Genomic DNA, 18556 nt, shown 5'->3' with positions numbered 1-18556 from the left:
GTGAATAATGCAAACCAGATTTTTTAATTCTCTCTTTTAGGTTGAAGGCTGTATCCTCCCACCACTAGTTTCTTTGGTCCACAGTCAGAATGGTAAGTATATGCCCACGTCATCTACAGTTTCCATGAATTCCACATTTTGTTTTAATTAAACTTCTGTGTGGTCACATTCTTGGCACCTTTATTTTCAAGTGGAATGGAGACTCTTCAGTTTGCGGTTGCTCTCAGAAACCACATCACTACTCTTAAACCACAAGGTCATGGCGGAGGAGAAAGAGGAGAGTCTCGACTCAAACAGGAAGCTTCTGTCTCTCATTAGAGATTCATTGTTGCCTCAGTAAGTATAATATTGCTGTTTCAGTTGGGAGAAAACTTGATATTCCATCTTTTTTGACAGCATATTTGTTTTAAATGCCAGTTTTATGTTTAAGTGGCAAAATGAAAAAGAGGAACAGCTTTTAACTACTGTGAGAGTTCTCTGCCCAGCAGCATCTCTCTCTTAGGTTTATTCAGTACTTGGTTGTGTATAACAACCACGGTTTTTGTCTGACACCCATTTTTGCATCTTGGTGATACTGTATAAGTGAAGCAAGTTTCCCTAGTTGTGATTTAAATATATTCTCCTTGTTCAACTGATGACATTGGAATATTCCAACAGCAACATCTTCTGTATTCTGGATACTGAACCCTCCTGGAAGATGTTTAGAGATCATATGGAATGGCTTATAATTTTGGAAAAGGGAAGAGAACACGATGGATTAGTCCTCCATGATTCACTCAAAGTTTATTGCCTTTAAATTGCTGCCCTTCCTGCTGCCCCAAGCAGGAATAAAACCCTCTCCCAGTCCATGAAACTACAGCCTGTGGGCCAGCTGTGACCTGGAACTTGATTTATATAGCATGCAGTAAAATGAGGTCTGTCATTTCAAAATGACTTGCAGGTGAGCATAAAGAGAGCTCTGTATGTTATTCATGTGTATACTGTGAGCTGATAACAACTCAGTAGAGGGAGAGAAAACACAGGCATAGGATGAGTATAGTAAAGACGAGCCATCAGTTATCTTCCACGCTATCCCAGGATAATGTTACAGTGTATTTTAATGTGTGGTCCTCAGAAGTTACTAACTGTCAATACTTAGCTACCCTAAATGAGGAAATGGATCCTCGCCTGTACATTAAGTAAATGGTGGAAGGATGGAGGAATGGATGCTGGATTATGATCAAAACCTAATGCCTTCCCTATAAATGAGGCTATCCCTTCCTAATTCACTCACATTCTCGCAGTCTGAGGACTAAAGTTCTGTTCATGCAAAGTGTGTAATATTTCCTTTGTGAGAGAGAATGAGAAGGAAATCACAGACATGTATAGAGAAGTTTATTTTCACACCTTTTTCACACTTTCTTCCACTCAAAAACATGGAATTTATTAATATGGATTAAAAAGGGAAAGTAGAAATATTATTAAAGAATAGAGTTTTATGCATTATTAAAAGCTGACAGATAATTTTCTTCTGATTGGGAAGAGTCTTTGAGTCAAACAAGACCAAGTTCCGTCTGATTTGAAACTTGCCCTTTGAAGACATGCCTATCTTATAAAATGCTTTCTCACTGAACTAAGGGAGGGGTCATCCTAACTACAAACTAGAAAGAAAACAAGCAATGCACTGCTGTTTCCTCTGCTAATTAGCTCGGTTGGATGGCAGACCTTTCCAGTCTGAATCTAAATGCAGTTGTACTTTGGAGAATTCAGCTGTGACGTATCTTTGGTTGTGTATTGTAGATGTGTAAAAAGGGTCTTGCAGTAGCTCAGAATCTTTGTTCCAGGCTTGTTTTAAATATTTTCTTAATCAGTTCCTTTATGTCACCAGTGGAGATGATGATACTTGTATTTGAAAAGCATTTTGAGATTATGTTAAAAATATTTAAGGTTATGATAATTGAAATATATTGGAGCTAGTTATAAACAATTTTTTCTCTAGTTTAGGAGCGTAGTAAAAGAATATATAATTCAGAAAGAATTAACTGGTGTTGTGTACAATACATTACCTGAACTTGTACGTTGAGCTAATGCTTAGTAAATGCATTCAGCTTTGGGGAGCAGGTAATCGGTGCAAGAAAGCACAGATGGAACAAAAAGCATAGAATAATGGATTTTCTGTGAAAAGAGAACTCAGTTTTGATTTGAAAGTCTCAAAACTGTTTTGAGAGAAATTAGAAAAGGGGATCAAGAGAAGATCAAATCAGCTGCTTTGAATGTCAAGAAGATACTAAAGATAAGTTTTGTTCAACGGTGTTCTAGGTATCAATCAGAAAATATTTATGGGAGGTAGGAATGAATCCTCGTATGGTCTCTACAGTTCTCAAAAGAATCTTTATCTGAATGCAAAGGGCTCTGAATGCATTGGCTTCAAACTACAGAGGGAGGTCTAAGATTAGATTCAGACTTATGCTTAAAGACATAACATAAAGCTCTACCTTGAGGAGTAAGAGTTGTATGAAGACTCTGGGATAGAAGGTAAAGAGAGTGATGGCTTGTGTTTGGAGACTGAAGAGGTGTTTGCTGAAGTTGTTCAACTTTTCTGTTCTTGGACAAAGGATGTGACAGAATGTGACTCAGCTGGAGGGCAGTCAGCAGATGAGAGGAGGAATGCAGTGGCTGTTCATGGGTGCTCTGTGGAATCCTGCTTTTTAAGAACTGAGAGCCATTGAGGGGCATCTAAGCTTAACGGTGTAATTTGTTTAAATGTAAAATAGACCCATGAAGTAGAATTTTGGTCACTGCATGAATATAAATTGTAATCTTTTTGAGATAAATGTAGGACAAAAAAGCAATTACTACTTTTTTTCACATCTTTGCACAATCAGCAAGATAGTTCTTCCATTGAATATTTGTACATTTGAAGATCAGAAGATTAACTTCCTCATAGGATCTTGTTCAAATGAAACTGTCATTTCATCTCACCTCACTGAGCAGTCATTTTTCTGAGCATCCCATAACCAAAATGAAACTTCTTCTATAAAAAGTATTTTCCTCATTTATTTTCTATTTCAGATCCATTTTTTTTTTAAATCAGAAATTCAAACACCTTCTCTTTCTCATTTAATTATTCATTTTCCTACTTATTCAATGTAGTTAATATGAGCCAATGGCAGGAGAGGAATGTGTTTATTAAAAAAAAAAAAAAGGTTTTATTTCATTTTAAAGATTATGTATCTTGTTGTAAGCAGATTGTCAAGCCATTTCTACAAGTAGAGAATACTGGATATTTGAGATAACGTGTAGATAAAATGCTTAGTCCTTTTTAAGAGCTTAAGAGAATTCATATTTTACAATCTTTAGGTCCACTTGATACTTGTGGAGAAGACTGACTAAATAACTCTTTGTGGTGCGGTACATATTGCTTGGAGAACCGTTATAAAATCCTCTTTTAAACTGGTGTTACTCAGTGAGTTTGCATTTTGAAGTGGCAGGAAAATCACTGGATGAACTCATTTATTTAACAAAGTCGTTACAGCACGGAACATTTTCCTTTCACAGCAGATTCACGTATTCATAGTTGATAACGACCTTTATTCAGGAAGTGTGTTTACATTAATTGCTGAGACATTCATTTTAGTAATCTGTGTTTTCTTGAGTGGTATTTGGTTTGTTAGATCACTTCACCTTCTATATTTTTTTCTAATGTTATCTCTGGGGAAAAAACAGAGTTAGATGTAAAAGGGAACGAAATAAGACTTATTTTTTGAACTCCAGGGAATTATGATGCTAAGTGTGCAGAACAGTAATAATCTCTCTCAGATGGAATACACAGATGGTTTAAAGCTCTTTAAAATGGGCTTCATTTAGGGAAGATATTGGTATGTTTATAAAAAAAAACCAAGTGTATTTATGTAAACATACATGTTTGTATAAAACAAGTAATGTCAGAGTTTTGAGCTAGCATTCCTGATGCATTTTTACTGCTTTAGAAGTAAAATTAACGCTTTTGAGTGCTAAATCTTTATCTTACTCAGTGAGCAGAAGACTTCTGATACCTAAGTCACTACATAGCATCTTTGTTTATCTCAGAAAATTTAGCTGTAGATCCTGCAAAAGAAATTGCAGATAGTTCCTTTATGCTTGCTAGGAGTACGTGTTGCATGCATGCAGTGTTCCAGCATCAGTGTTTACTAATGCATCATAGTATTTTCTCCTTTTATTAGGAAAGGGAATTTTTAATCACCAGTGAGAAATAGTTTTCCTTCAGTGGCTGAAATCTGTTGTTTGTAAAGGAGAAATTCTAGTTGCCAGAAACATGAAGCTAACACTGTCTAGTCACTGGCCTGTAGAATAGGTTCTCCAGCATGTGAGTGCTTTACAGGTCTATGACAGCACATTTAGGTTAATACAGAGAAGCTGTGATGCATTGCTTGTAGGCTGTGTGCTTGCGTGGGAATATTTGCCTTTCTGAAGGAACTCCCACAGGCTGCATCAAGAATGTGAAGCTGGAGTGCTTCACCCTTCTTGTTTTAGTGTTGTCCAGATGAGAGATGGGGCCAGAAAGTATCACATCTCATTCTAGCCTTCTAGATTTCTTTCCTGTACAAATCAGAGTGCTGAGATGCAAAGGGGGGACCTTTGTCCCATGGGAGAGCTGGCATACCATAGAAAGTACATGCCAACATGGTGACAGGCGATGCAAGTTCCTCGGTTCAGTCATGATGAGGAATGTCAACAAGAGAATTACATTTCTCATCAATTTCCTTGATTTTTACATCTCCTCCTCCCTCCTTTGCCTGAACCCAAGAAAGGAAAAATGTTTGGGCAGCATTTTGGTGCACAAAATATGATAATCCACCATGTTTTCCTACAAATCATGATTTTGTTATTATTTGAGTAATTCTTCATGTTTTTCTCTTACATATCAACACATTTATGCTTCCTCTTCTGTTAACTTCCACAAGTTTAGAGTAGCTCTACTTATAAACACAGATTTTCAAGTTTTGATGTGGTTGCTTCTGTCTCCTGGCTGACATCTCTCTCTTCCATCACTGTATCCTCTTACCCTCCAGATACACTATGATTTTAAAAAGATAAAAAATAATCCTATTTATTGAATGAGCATTACAGGAAAACTGGCAACAACAGCAAGGTCCATTTTGTTTATCAGCAGCGTGTTTCCCTTTCCTTTACCAAGTGTAGTGGAAATGCTGAGTCACAGCCTGAACCAGTGATTGAGCACCTGGTGGGAAGGTAGGGCCAACCCAGAGGAGCTCAGGTGCATGCAATGTACCTGAGTGACTGGAAGGGGTGGAGCCAGGATCTAGCCCTTCCCAGACCTCATTTAAGCATTGGCAGTGGAGGTGAGGGTATCTTGCTGGAGATCCCTGCCTATATGAGGTCTTTCTAAGGTAAGTAGCTTTTTTCCTTTTTTTTCCTGCATCAACAGCTGTTGCATTTGGGCTTGTCCTCATTTGCTGTAGCCAAGGCTTTGCTACCCTGCTATTATTGTTGTACTTTCTATCATAGCATTACACCAAGATATCCCGGAGATGATGTTTTGAAATGTTTCATAGATGTTTTTTTGTAGCTTTATCTTGAATACCGTGGCTCTGAGTAAATGTTATTTTTGTGTTGTTCTGTTCCATATACTTGGTAGTGCAAATGTGCTGTAGTTAAAACAATATTTAATTAAATTTGAAATAAAATGTAGAACTTAATGCAAATGTTCTACACATAAAATATTTGAGGAAAAATCAATATTTAAGCAAAATGTAGCTCTTAATCATATATATGTTGATTGATGATCTTTCTGAGCTCCCAATGAATCTTCTGGCTGATATTGTGAGGCTTGGTTATCTCCACATGAAAAACTCATTTGTTCTTTTATTGATGCTGTTTTAAAAGTTAATCTAAAGCTGTTTTTAAATCCTGCTTCTAAGTTGCTCTTGTTTTATTGTTTTGTGTACTTTCTAACAGCATTGTTTTTCTATTGTGGTTATCATAAAATGTGGAAATGTTGTATTCATACTATTACCAATTTATTAACACATCTCTTTATATTGTGCCTTTAAAATGTTGCTTTGCTCTCCCCCTTCAGGTATGAGCATATCCTCATGGCTCCAGACCCAGTACCACTGTATGCTCTGAAACTGCTGGTGGCCCTGACTGAACACAGCCCTGCTTCTGTGAGGTGGTATAACTATCTGTTCTTTACTGTTCTGAATTATTTCTTTTTCAGTGTAGCTTATTCAATTAGGACTTAGCAGTAACGTAAATCTCACTGTTGTTATTCTGTTGACTGACACTGAGGAGATTTAGAAAATGTGTAGGGTGTTTGTTATAGAACATAACCTTATGGCTTTTGAGCTATTTTGATATAATTCTGATTGTCTTTAATATTTCACATGCTAAATCTGTATTAAAACAAAATCATAGAAATCTTAATGTTAAAAAAAAAACATTTAAAATGATAACTTTAATACCATTTAAGTCATTTAAAAGATATTTAGTTTCTCTGCAAATATCGCTATCCTCTTTAAGTTCCTGAATATCCATTTTAATGTTTGGTATAGGTACACTTAGTATGTTTAAAGACATCTTAGTGTCTCTTTCCTGTTGTTCGTTGTTTAGGCTGTGATGGACATAGAGCTATTCATCTCCTCTGGTCTGCCCAGAAAATTGGGTTATTTTTGCATTCACTGTTCTCTTTTCATGGTGTCTGATGGTGTTACAGTTTAGAAGTCACTGCATACCATACTGTCTCATTTTGATTGATTAGAATGAACACAAGATTAAAAACCAAGAAAGCATACAAAAAAGAATTTTAATTGTTCTCCCACTACTTTTATTGCAAAAGATGAAAACATAATTTTTCATCTTTTATGGTTTTATTTTGGTGCTTTTAGTGTACTGAGTAGACTAAAAATCAACTGGGAAATTGAGTTGCTTGAGATTTTAAAAAGCTTGAATGCAGAGAAGGTGGTATTTAATTGTTTTTATTGTATGCAAACTGTTTATGCTACAGCAAGCTTTTATGCTTAATACAAATAGTAAAGCTTTCTATTTTTAGCATTAACCTACAGATGTTCTAATTCTTTTACAATAAACTATTTCTGTAACCAGAACACTGGATCTGATAGTAGCAGTCTTCCTCTGTCTAATGAATACTCTATTTGAGGGCTCATGTGTCTGCCATTGTACTTAATATAGGTAGTCTATGGATTTGAACTCATTGAGGTATAGCAGACAGGAAAAGTTCTTTTCTTAGTACTAATAAAGATAACTGGATATCCAATGAACTACTAATAATTTTAAATACTATATGTGGTACTGTTATCTCTGGATCAGCTGTTATTTGGATAATAACACATCAGTAATCATTCTCATGTGTCTTACTGGCCCACTTTTACTTTCACTGAATAATCTGCTTTGCTAGATTTCTCAGGGAGCAGAGTTTCTACAGTTCTCTTGTCTGTTGTCTTCTGGATTCTTTGACTTCTCTGAAATTAGCCCATACATGAAACCTGTGACTAAAATACATCATATCTTCATGTTTTCACAAAATTCTACCAAAGAAAGCTGGAACCATGTATGTGCTGTAATGAACACTAGGTTGATTCTATGTTGATTTGGTGGCTAAAAAGTGGGTACATGTGTAGCTCAGTGAACACTTGCTCCCTTGTGCCTTTCAGTAGGCATGTGGGAACAATCTGCGATTATTGTGATGGGAAGTTTGTGAGTGAAGGTAAGAGGCAAGTTAAAGGAGTATTGTACACCTGTAGCCCAAAGTCATCAATATTTGGGCAGGTTCTGAAGCTGTATTACGGAAACATTGATGCTCACATAGCTCGGTTAAAATGTCACTATAAAACCACAGGTCTAAACCTTAAAACTTTATGGAAAAATGCAAATGAAACGTTTATAAACAAATATGTCAAAGACCTTGAATTCATGGTTATATAGAATTCATCTTGCACTGTAGCTGTAAAGGAGACAAAATATAGGAACTGAGCTCTTAGAAGAAGCAGTAGAAAGCTGTGTACTGTATGCTTTTCCATGTTGCTTGGCTGAAGTAACCTCTGAACAACCTATTTTCTGATGTGACTCTGTACAGGAAAGCTCACGCTTACCTGAATTCAAGAGCTGAAACTCATAGAGTTCATCAGACAGTAATCAAATTAGCGGGACACATTCCGGTATTCTTTATTACAGTCATTTCCTGAGAGACAAAAAATTAAAAACATGACCTGTTTTAAATTTATGATGGATTGGAGGGCAGGAGGAAATCAGGAAACATTTTCAATCTTCCATCTATATCGTAAATTTCCCTGATAAACATTAGACACCAGTCTAGAAAAGGGGAGAAGGTGGCAGAAATCAAAAGCAGCAGATTTTTTTTTGTTACTGTGGCCATTTTATGTGCCACAGGTCATCTTGTAACTGTGAAAATGAAAGATTGGCCATGTATACCTCAGGAGATTCTCTTCACTAATTAAAGTAAATCTCCATTTCAGTCTCTTTAGAATTGCACAAGAATAGTGCAATTTTCAAACTTCATTTACAGTAATGTTCATAACAATGCATTATTAATTAAAAGGCACTAAGAACATTTCAGAATCATTATTACTGAAGGCCCATCATTCTCACACATAATGTCTTTTGTGTATACCTCATTATATTCTGAAATGGTCTATCTATTCATGCCCTTCATTTAAAATAACAAAATGGCCTCAAACTTTTCTTCAGCGTTTGTTGTGGTGCAAGTGACTTTTTGGTAGATTTTTGGTTAAGTTAACAAGCACCTGTTAGCATTTTGTGTAACCTGTCTTTGAACATGCTGCATTTTCTTTGCCATCATACTAGAGGGCTCGCACTTCATCGCTTTAGTTTCCTAGTGAATTAGCTAAGATATGCTTATGTTAAATGCTTTAAAAGTACTTTGTTTTGATCGTTAGCCATTTTAATTTCCTAATTTAAGGCTGAAATGCTAGCTTAAATATATATATTTGATTCTAAATTACTTTATCTTTTAAATGTGTTTTCTGTAATGAATATGAATACAATAGTATGAAGTATTTCTGATAATAGGTAAGCCAACAGGGCCTAGTCCAACTGATCTGAACAGTGGGAATTATGTTTTAGATGTGTACAACATCGGTGAGAAAATCACAATGGAGATGGATTGAGAGATACATTTTTAGTAGAACTTTTGGCAACATCTATGTGGATTTTGGACATGATTCTTATTGCAGTAGTTTAACGTCTATGAAAACTGGGCTATAGAAAACCTTGTTTTCTCGTTAGAGAAATGATACTGATACAAAACAGCAAAGAATTCATATGATACTTGTGATTTCTATACTTTGTTGTAAGATTTGCATATGTGCTGCTTTATTGAATAACTTGAGGCAGGAAGACGTACCCAGAAATAGACTCTGGAAATAAGCATCAGCTAATAACACTATCATCAACTCACACACCACTGTAATTCATATCAAAGCCAGTGGTCAGAGTTCATTATTGCAAGTGAGTTCTCTTAGTCTAGTCATGTACTGACTGCAATACTAATCACCATCTTTAGTGTAAAACACTGCTTCTGTATTGCATTTTATTAGAGTTTCCCTTTAGTAAAGAAATGAGCTATTAACCTTATACTTGTAATTTTGTTTCCTCTTTACGTATTGCTGATCAATTGCTGACTCTGTTTTAAAAGTGTGAAGTGATTCTTTGATGTTGCTATTGTTAAGTCAGTTGCTCAAAGATGTCATACAGTAAGGCTCACATATTTGCTCTTTTAATGTAATGCCTTAAACAGGAGAAAATGCCATTCACTTTCAGTTGTTTTTTATTTCAATAGGGAATGTTTGGTATATAAATAGGAATTAAAAATAAGCAAATAATGAGGAGGAGTTGGCAGGTTAAGATAGTAGAATTGGACTTTTAGGCTTCTGCAAATTCAATTCTACCTTAAACTCCCTATTCAGCATGAAGCAAATCTAAAGCACGGAAGGCAAGGAAAAAGGCTAGCATTTGTCAGTGTTCTCCACAGGCTCTTTCAGCCACCTGTGAGCTGACTTTTCAGAGGCCTTAGGAAAGACATGTCCTGTAGATAATAGCTACTGTCATTTCATTTACATGGCTCCAAAAAGATCCTTGATAAATAACTTACAACATTCATGTATGTTCCGTAGCATAACCAGCGGCGTAGAAATATTTGCTTTCTTTAGGGCTTTCCTTTGGGTTTGTTTGATCTGGAGCTTGCTCCTTAATTTGATGCCGTCAAGGTCTTGCACTGGAAAAGGTGGTTGCACTACTTCATAAATATCTGGTGTACTTTTGACATTAGTGGTGCCTTTTGCCATCTGAACATTCCTGTCTATATTTTAAGCGCCTTCGGTAGGGGGCTTTATAAAATACATCTTGAAAGTCCATGAATACTGCATCTACTAGGTCTCCTTTGCCCACGTGCTGACTGATTTCCTAAAAGATCTGTTGTGGATTTTATGCTTTGTTGCTTTAAAACGAATGTCTTGTCTGTTGCCTTGTGCTTACCTACTACTGTTCTTTAAAATAGTTTCTACTCATTTGTTCAGCTTAGAATGTCTCTAGGACCCAGGGTTTTCCGCATATGTCTTTTCTCAAAAGACAGTACTCAGTGTCATGTTTTCTGCCTTTTAAAGCTTTCTTGTGAAGGCAGTGAGATTTAGATAAGGAGGTACATAACTACCTATATTATCACAGTTCATCTGTTTTCTTCTTTAGTTCTTTTTCAATGCTTGAGTGAATGCTTTATCATTCTTATGAAGTCTCTGTGAATTGTTAATTTATTCTATAACCTGTCCTACTGACACCTCAATTTAAGGCAAATCACATCATGTTCCTTACAAAGAAAAATACTGCTGTTTGAACCCATCCAAGCTTATTTGTTATAGGAATGGATGTAAATAGCCTTGTTTATTTTTTCCTCCATTGGGAACGTATGAATTATGTATACTTACAGCAAGGTCCCATTTTACAAAAATGAATTTCAGTGCTTTTTTTTTTTTGCAGAATTTACCTACTTAGTTCTTTTGTATGTCTTTAAATTGTATCTGGAATCCCTGGTGAAATTTATATAACTTTATCAGATGATGAACTAAAAAATCAGTTGACAAAGTCATTCTCCCTCTGTGTGGTCTGATAAATCTCTAATTCCTTTTTATTTCAGTAGAGCAGCATCACAAAGAAGTTGAAATGTAAGCCACTGTGGGGAGAACACAGGCTACTGGATAACTAGATTTCTCTGAAGAAAGGAGGCTGAGGCTAAAGAAGAGATTGGAACCTGGTTCTCCCTTGCAATTCTAAGGAAGGCATTTGGTACCCATTAACACAAAACACTGAAAATACTCTTTTTCGAAAGGGGGAAAAAAAAAGCTGACTTGCATGAGACTGTAAATCCTAAATGGATATTGATTTCTGAGCCTGAAGGATGGGAGGATATTGGCTAGAGCAGTCTGATACATGATTTTAAACTCACAGTCTCTCCTCCTTTTTTATGACTGGAAATTCTGAGACCATGAGGGCACCTAAATCCCCATGCAGTTCCAGCATAGAAGTGCTACTATTCCCAAATGTCTTCTCAACATTTTCCTTTTTTATTACTACCTTTTTTTAAAGACAAATGATGTATTTTAAATGATGGTTTTTTATTTATTTTTATTATTTAAAATGGAGGAAGTCTTCAGAGAACTGGAAGATAACCTTGTTAACATAATATCAAGTGGTGGTGCACTACCTGCTTAAAATTTTGTTGAATGCTTACAAATTGTTTTATAGCTATGTAGCTAGTATTGAATATATTTATTATATATTATAATATTACATATTATATATATTTATATATAAATATATTTATATAAAGCTTTGAATTTACCTAGATCTTTTTCCAGCTCAAAACATATTTACTTGTGTTTTCTTTCTCTGAGCAACAGAAAATGGGTTTGGATTTTTTAGTAAGTTCCTATGTATTTACTAGGCTCTTCCCTAGAGACTGCATAGAAAGAGCAGTTAAAAGTAATCATGTGCAAGAACTGCAGGTTCTACAGAAATGAGAAGCTGAATTGTTGATACTCTTTTTCAATTCAGATTTTACTCCTAATGTGGAATGGGTGGCTTACATTCACTTTAATGACTGTTCTCCTACACATATTCCTTAATCGTTCTCAATATGATCTTATAAAATGCATGAGTACTAGTGCTTTTGTGGAGAAAGATCTATCTATTTGGGAATCTTGCTGGCCTTCTCTTGTATCTCTCTCTCTCTCTTTTGAACTTCAGCTATTTTTCAGAGATGGTGACATCGTTCATGTTGTCATCCAAAATCCAGGAAGAAAGTTCTGTAACTCAGAGCTCATGTGGTATTAGAAAGTGGCATTTGATTATTCTGCATGATACATACCAGGCAACTTGACAAATCAAGCTCACACACTCAGATTTCAAATTCTACATTTAAACAGTTAAAGCACACGTGGAATATATCAGTATACATACTCATTATTTTCAAAAACCTCATTAATATATACAAATGTTCCTCTGGGCATATGCAGTTGCATCTGAGGTGGTTGTACGGCCATCTTCCTCTCTTTTATTTCTCCTTCTGCTTCATCACAGTGACTATTGGCTTTCCTTTAGCTGTTTTTCCCCAGTTTAGCAAATTTCTGCTGCTTGTTAGGCCATAATGAGCAACTTTGTCTTAGTGCACTCTAATCTAAAACAATATATGTGAAATCTGAGGAAGAAGTCCTTGCACCTGATGGATGAGAAGATAAAGGTAGTCTGTTGTGACTCTTGTGCTTCCGTGAAGCAGGATTGTTGACGGGAAGTGAAGTTAACATGGAAAGTTTTAAGACTAACACTCATTCCTCTTAATAAATTAGTTTATCAATCCTTATGCTAATATACTGATCTCTTTTGTTAATTCAGGCTACATTAATGTTTTGTACTAGAATGACATTTCATAGGAATTGAAAATGCTTGAAATCAATGTTGTTCAACTACCTGAAGAAGTGATCTCTGCTGTGTGAAGTAGGACCTTTGCTTTTATCTTACTCACTCTCTTCTGTTTTCTCCCAGTCAATCTTCTTGTTGTTTCAAATTCAGTAAGAATTTTGTGCCCATGTGTATGGGAAGTGTGTTAAAAGTCATAAAATGCTGTAGACCGTTTTTTTAAAACAAATCCAAACAACTTTATATAATGTCCTTTTGCTGCTTCCTTGCTTTTTGCTATGTCATGATCTGCAGCAGATGTAAAAGAAAGTCTCAAAAGAATTACATTGAGGGCATAAACCTACTTTACCTTTCTTATTTAGTGCATTGAAAATGTTGTTTAATGTTTTAGGGGAGGGATGTGTTTACATTTAGAGTTTACAGATTATTTTCTCATCTTCATTCCTGTTTTTATTCCTAAGAAGTTATAAATGCATTATATATTGCAATATTATATATTGTGTTTATAATTTCTTAGGAAAAAAATAATAAATATTTTGGTCCATGTAAAAACTTAGTATTCCCGTGAGTTAAATTTTGTTAATACTATCGAATAATTCAGTCTTGCTATCCTTATTTGAACAAATACCTCTACTGGTATGAATGCTTAGTTATAGACCAGAAGCAAGAGAATAACTGCTTAGTATACTATTGTGTTTTCCAAATAGGGCTAAGAGGTTTTGCAGAATTGTCTGAGGAGGTTCTTTTCATATATTAAATCAATTAAATTTATTTTGTACACTTTAATTTTAGATTTAAGGAATTGTATATATTTCGGGCTGAAATCTCAGTCAGAATCGAGGCACATAGATGTATAAAAAACATTAAAAAAAGGCTTTGGAAATGTATATAAATATCTATAAATGGTTGAAATACCTTGTATAACCTGTTGCTGATTTATGATATATTCTGATGTTTTATAGAATTATACCATATGTTATCTGAATGAAAAATCTGAACATTGCTTTCAAAAAACCAATTTTTTTTCAATGTAATGTAGAACATAGAACTTGAGAAAGGGCTATCATTCTGCTTCATCTTCAAACTCTTTAAAACTCAAGAATAGTAGTTTTTCTTATATTCTTGTTGAATAAAATTACTCTTGTTTTTACTACTTCTAGTGTAGAAGCAAACTTTCTCTTAACATTTAAATAGCCACTGCTTGTATTTATTTGTAAGGTGTTAATATTCCATTAGCTACAGATCGTGAAGTTGACAAAATATGCAATCATAATCTGACAAAACCTTCAGGAAATACTCATCTTCAAGATGAAGCAACAAAAAAAGCTTTGTTAAAATATTTTAAGATTCTTGAAGAAAGTAAGATTTATTAATCACCAATTGAACTGCTGAAAGTTCATTGAATTGCATCCTTATGCTGAAGAATTTCATGAGTTGTAATAATTCTTAAAATTACTTTCTGAGGTTTTGTGATTGATATCTTTTCATTTGTGTAATTTCTGAACTTAAGGAATTTGGGACATAGAATTATAAAAAAAAAAAAAGCCCTATCACTTGATCACACTCTAAATTCATTGTAATTTGTAATTTTATGAAGAAATGTTCTTGTTTTTATGGATATTCAAAGAGAATGGTGGTGAACTGGTGTTTGTTTTTAAGGTTGGCATTTATTTTTCATAGAGTTATTGCTCTCTGTATTGTTGTTAGGTCTACATTGCTTTCCATTCTGATAGCATGAACTCTTAGCAAAACTGCTTATGGCATATGGTTTGCTTATTTTATACCATGCTATGGGTTTGTAATATATGAAGCTGATAACACAGGCTCTTCACTTTTTAAATTTAATACAACTTTCTTTAGTACAGTTACTGTTTCCTTGTCTGGGAACCATTTTATTATGATTTTGAAAATTACTTTTAAAAAATGGGACTTATTTAAAGATTATTGATTAGGTTTTTGTACTGCTTGTAAACAGGCAGAGGCAAAATTATAGAACATAATGGGAAATCAGCAAAACACATTATGCTGTGGTTGAAAACCTATCGAAAGACATTTCTATAAAACTGTGGATTTTGAAGCTGGAAACTGATCAGGAATTGAAAATACAAACTCTGTTCTCCCTCTATAAGCTGACTGAGACTGCTGGAAAACTGACTGGCATTACAGTAATGCCCTTCCAATATCTGTGCACCACAGACAGTTTTTTGAGCCTGTGCTGGGACTGGAAGTAAGCTCTTTCTCCACACAATGACTGAAAGCTACTAATGGTTTTGCTGCTAATATGCATTTAAAAAAAAAAAATGCTGTGGATCAGTACTTTTAGTGCAGATCTTCATGTTCTACTTCTTGAAAGGTGTTTTCCTAGAATTTTGAATACTTTGGCAGCTGTAGCTAAGATATTTGAGAGAAATATCGTACTTCAAGTATCTTTCTTACTGCTAAGCTGTAATTTTACTTTAATTCTCAAATCTTGTTTTGCTATGTTTGAGTATGTCAGCCTTTCCTGTTTTTGGTATTAATTATATACTTTTGAAAGATCTTTAAAATACCATCGTATAATGGTGATACATTGATTTTTTTTTTTTTTACAATGAGATCTTCATTGTTGTGTTTATTTCCAGTTTCCGTCTACTAGAAAAAGTAAAGCATTAAAAAAAAATCCAGTTATTTGACATCCAAGATAATTTTCTACCTCCACACGCTTTTCATCCTTTTTTCCTCCTTGCCCCCTGGGTCATTTGAAATGTAAACTAAATTACTAAGAAGGGTTAGGAACTGGAAGTGAAGAATAACGTTGTTCAAGAAAACTGACTCTGAAATAATTGAGACCCCTAAAGATAAGTTGATAGATCTTCTCCCTGTTGTATTCTATGGTAGACACTATTGTGAATTGTCTTGGTATAATATGTCTTAAAAATCAATGGTAAGATCATTCTTTGCCTTTGGACAGCTACTGAAGGGCATGACATGAAAGTGTGGCAGTGAGATGACTTTGAAACTTTCCATTTCAATGGTGGGTTTTTATTCTGTGGGATTCACCAAAAAAGAATAAATAAATCTATCTGAATGCTGCTCTAATTTAAGTTTCCAATGGACCTGAGAGGTTATTTTGTCACGAAGACTTTCTAACATTTAGGGACAGCCATGCTTGCCCAGCCCCCCCCTTCTTTTTTCAGTTGATAGCAATGAGGTTAATTAGCTTGATTTATTGATAGTCATTTTATACCAGACAAATTCTGAACTGGACAAGATCTTAAGACCATTTTTTTATGTACCAATAGATACTGTCCATGGTCTTAGATGAATGTTCCTTTTCCTATGTTCTCATGCTTTGGTCTGTTTGAAGGGGACAAAACAATTTCCTTTTTCCTTAACATTCAAATGTTTGGTTTTTTTCTACCTCCTTTGGCACTGGTGTCATTTGAGTCTTATGTTGGCTATTAGCTAGAACTATGGCCTAAAGAAGGGTGGTTTCAACAACTGCTGGAATTAAGTTGTTGTCATTTATTTATAAACTTTCAGAAATTCATTTCCTATTTAAATATTCACAGTTTAAAATTAGCTCTGGTAGTAATTTTTTGAGAACCAGCAATTTTTTTTCTTTTTTTTTTGCCTAGCACTTAGGCAGAATCTCAGCTTGTTGTAGAAGGGCACAGAACGGTGAACTGAATGAACTGTTTTTCTTTCCATGTAATCCCTGCTCATTTGTTGTTTTTTTTTTAAGTTATACAGCTACATCTTGAGATGTGTTATGAAGTTTCTACTTACCGTGGATTATTTTGCCTATGTCACTTTTTTCATAAGACATGCATGTTCAACCCTCATTTTTTTATTTAAATAAAAAATACAACAAAATTTTCATTTTATTCGTAAGCATGGTTACCATGTGACAGATGGGTAACATTTGGTAGCATGGTAACATTTACCATGTTACTGATGCTTACTGAACACTTCTGGATGTCAAATAATGGATGACAGCACAGTGAGGCAGTGGGTGGTGTTTCAGCAGTGGCAGCAGCCACTGTGGGTCCCTTCCACTGGTGCATACTTTTATGAGTGAGGCATGCAGGCTCTTCTTCATTGCTGGCATAAATGCGTAGCTGATGGTGGTGACTGTACTGAAAAAGTGTTTTGTAGCTGAGAATTTGCTCTGTCAAATAGTGTTATTGTACTCTTTGTATCTGTTGTAGTTTCCATGAAGATAAATAGGAAGTGATACTTTCAGAGTGACCTACCTATAATTCTGTTGTCATCGTGATGTTTGTGATAGCGATACACATGTGCTTTAGACATAAAGCTTTTAGAATGTGAGTTTTCTTTGAGAATATTCTCAATTCTTCTGAATAGGTTTTGAAATTCAGGAGAATAAAAGTAAATTATTTTGGGTAACCACTCCTCAATTCTTTGAAGGGAAGTGGTTGCAAATGTGTCATATATTAACATATGTTAAACCCAAGAAGTTAGTTAACATAGCATACTTCAAAAAACAACACGCAGCATGTTTATAACTTCACGTTGTACACTCTGAACCTCTTAATTCAAATTAGTTGATGATGTGCAGTGACTGTTTCATAGTTGGTACAGTATGGTATTTCTGAATTTTGATTTTTTTTTTTGCCTTTTAAAAATACTAATTTACTTACTGTATCACTCTTGAATTGCACCAATGAAGCAGATCTAGAAGTAATTTCCGAAGCAGCATGTTGCTGTTTCTATTTAATATCTGAAAGGGAGCTCATTTTTGTTGGAAGCTAATCAAAGAATGAGGTTTGGGGTCATAGATTTTCTAACACTTATTCTACTGTTCTGCTCCTTCTACGTGTTTAGTATATTAAATAAGAATTCACTTCCTCTGTTTTAAAATAAATCTTAAAATATGTTTTTACAGCCTTGTGGAAGAAAACCATCTTTTTCCAGCTCTTTTCCAAGTCATCTTGGTAAGAATAATTTTTACGTATACATATGCTAATAGATACACGTTGTATTTCCAACCATGTCAGAATAGTAAGCTAAGTAAGGAATATTTGTACGCCAGTGATCGTGAACCATCTATTAATTCAAAGAATCTACTAAATGTAGGCATGTATATGGTTCTCACTATGTGTATAAAACCTTTCTTTTATAAGTTAAAAATTCCATTTTTTTTGTTTTCTATCCAAATAAAATTCTGAAAAATGGAATTAATGAGCTTGATTCTTAAATAAAACTAAGTATTTGCCCAACCCAAGCAACAGATAGTGAGCAACTTGTGTTTTAGTTAGCAGAATCAAACCAGAGTTTGGCTACGGTAAGGCAAACTACTGCTGTTCTCTTCTAGAATTTCTTTCAATATAAAGTATCAGTGATATGATTTTCATAGTAACGTGCTGGATTTCCATCCATAAATAGAATCTGCCACCTATGATAAATGATCAGGAGAAATTGGTGATGCAGATGTGTTAAGAAAAAAGAAAAGTCTGCGGGATAGTTAGATATCCAATAGTTTCCTCACTGATTTCCAGACTCTCTTGTTTAGTTTTTCAAGCCTGTTTGTTCATGAACTTGTCAGGTAAGTGTTCTGTAATGTCAGCCTGCTTCTGATGAGTACGAA

General features: G+C 34.7%; 1 protein-coding gene across 4 annotated transcripts in view; it reads left to right on the top strand.

Moving 5' to 3' along the window:
* Positions 1-18556, top strand: part of ULK4 (unc-51 like kinase 4) — a 219601-nt gene that overhangs the window by 77521 nt on the left and 123524 nt on the right. For 3 of the 4 annotated variants that reach the window (XM_025147506.3, XM_418812.7, XM_004939465.5), the window contains exons 28-31: positions 41-92; positions 192-336; positions 6080-6172; positions 17855-17903. In XM_025147506.3, the coding sequence (XP_025003274.2) occupies positions 41-92; positions 192-336; positions 6080-6172; positions 17855-17903 (339 nt within the window). The remainder of the gene's footprint in view (positions 1-40; positions 93-191; positions 337-6079; positions 6173-17854; positions 17904-18556) is intronic. The other variant, XR_005857729.2, reaches the window with a different exon arrangement.

The sequence above is a fragment of the Gallus gallus genome, chromosome 2 (assembly GCF_016699485.2).
Source record: "Gallus gallus isolate bGalGal1 chromosome 2, bGalGal1.mat.broiler.GRCg7b, whole genome shotgun sequence".
NCBI lineage: Eukaryota > Metazoa > Chordata > Aves > Galliformes > Phasianidae > Gallus > Gallus gallus.
This window is presented reverse-complemented; position numbering and strand designations above follow the sequence as displayed.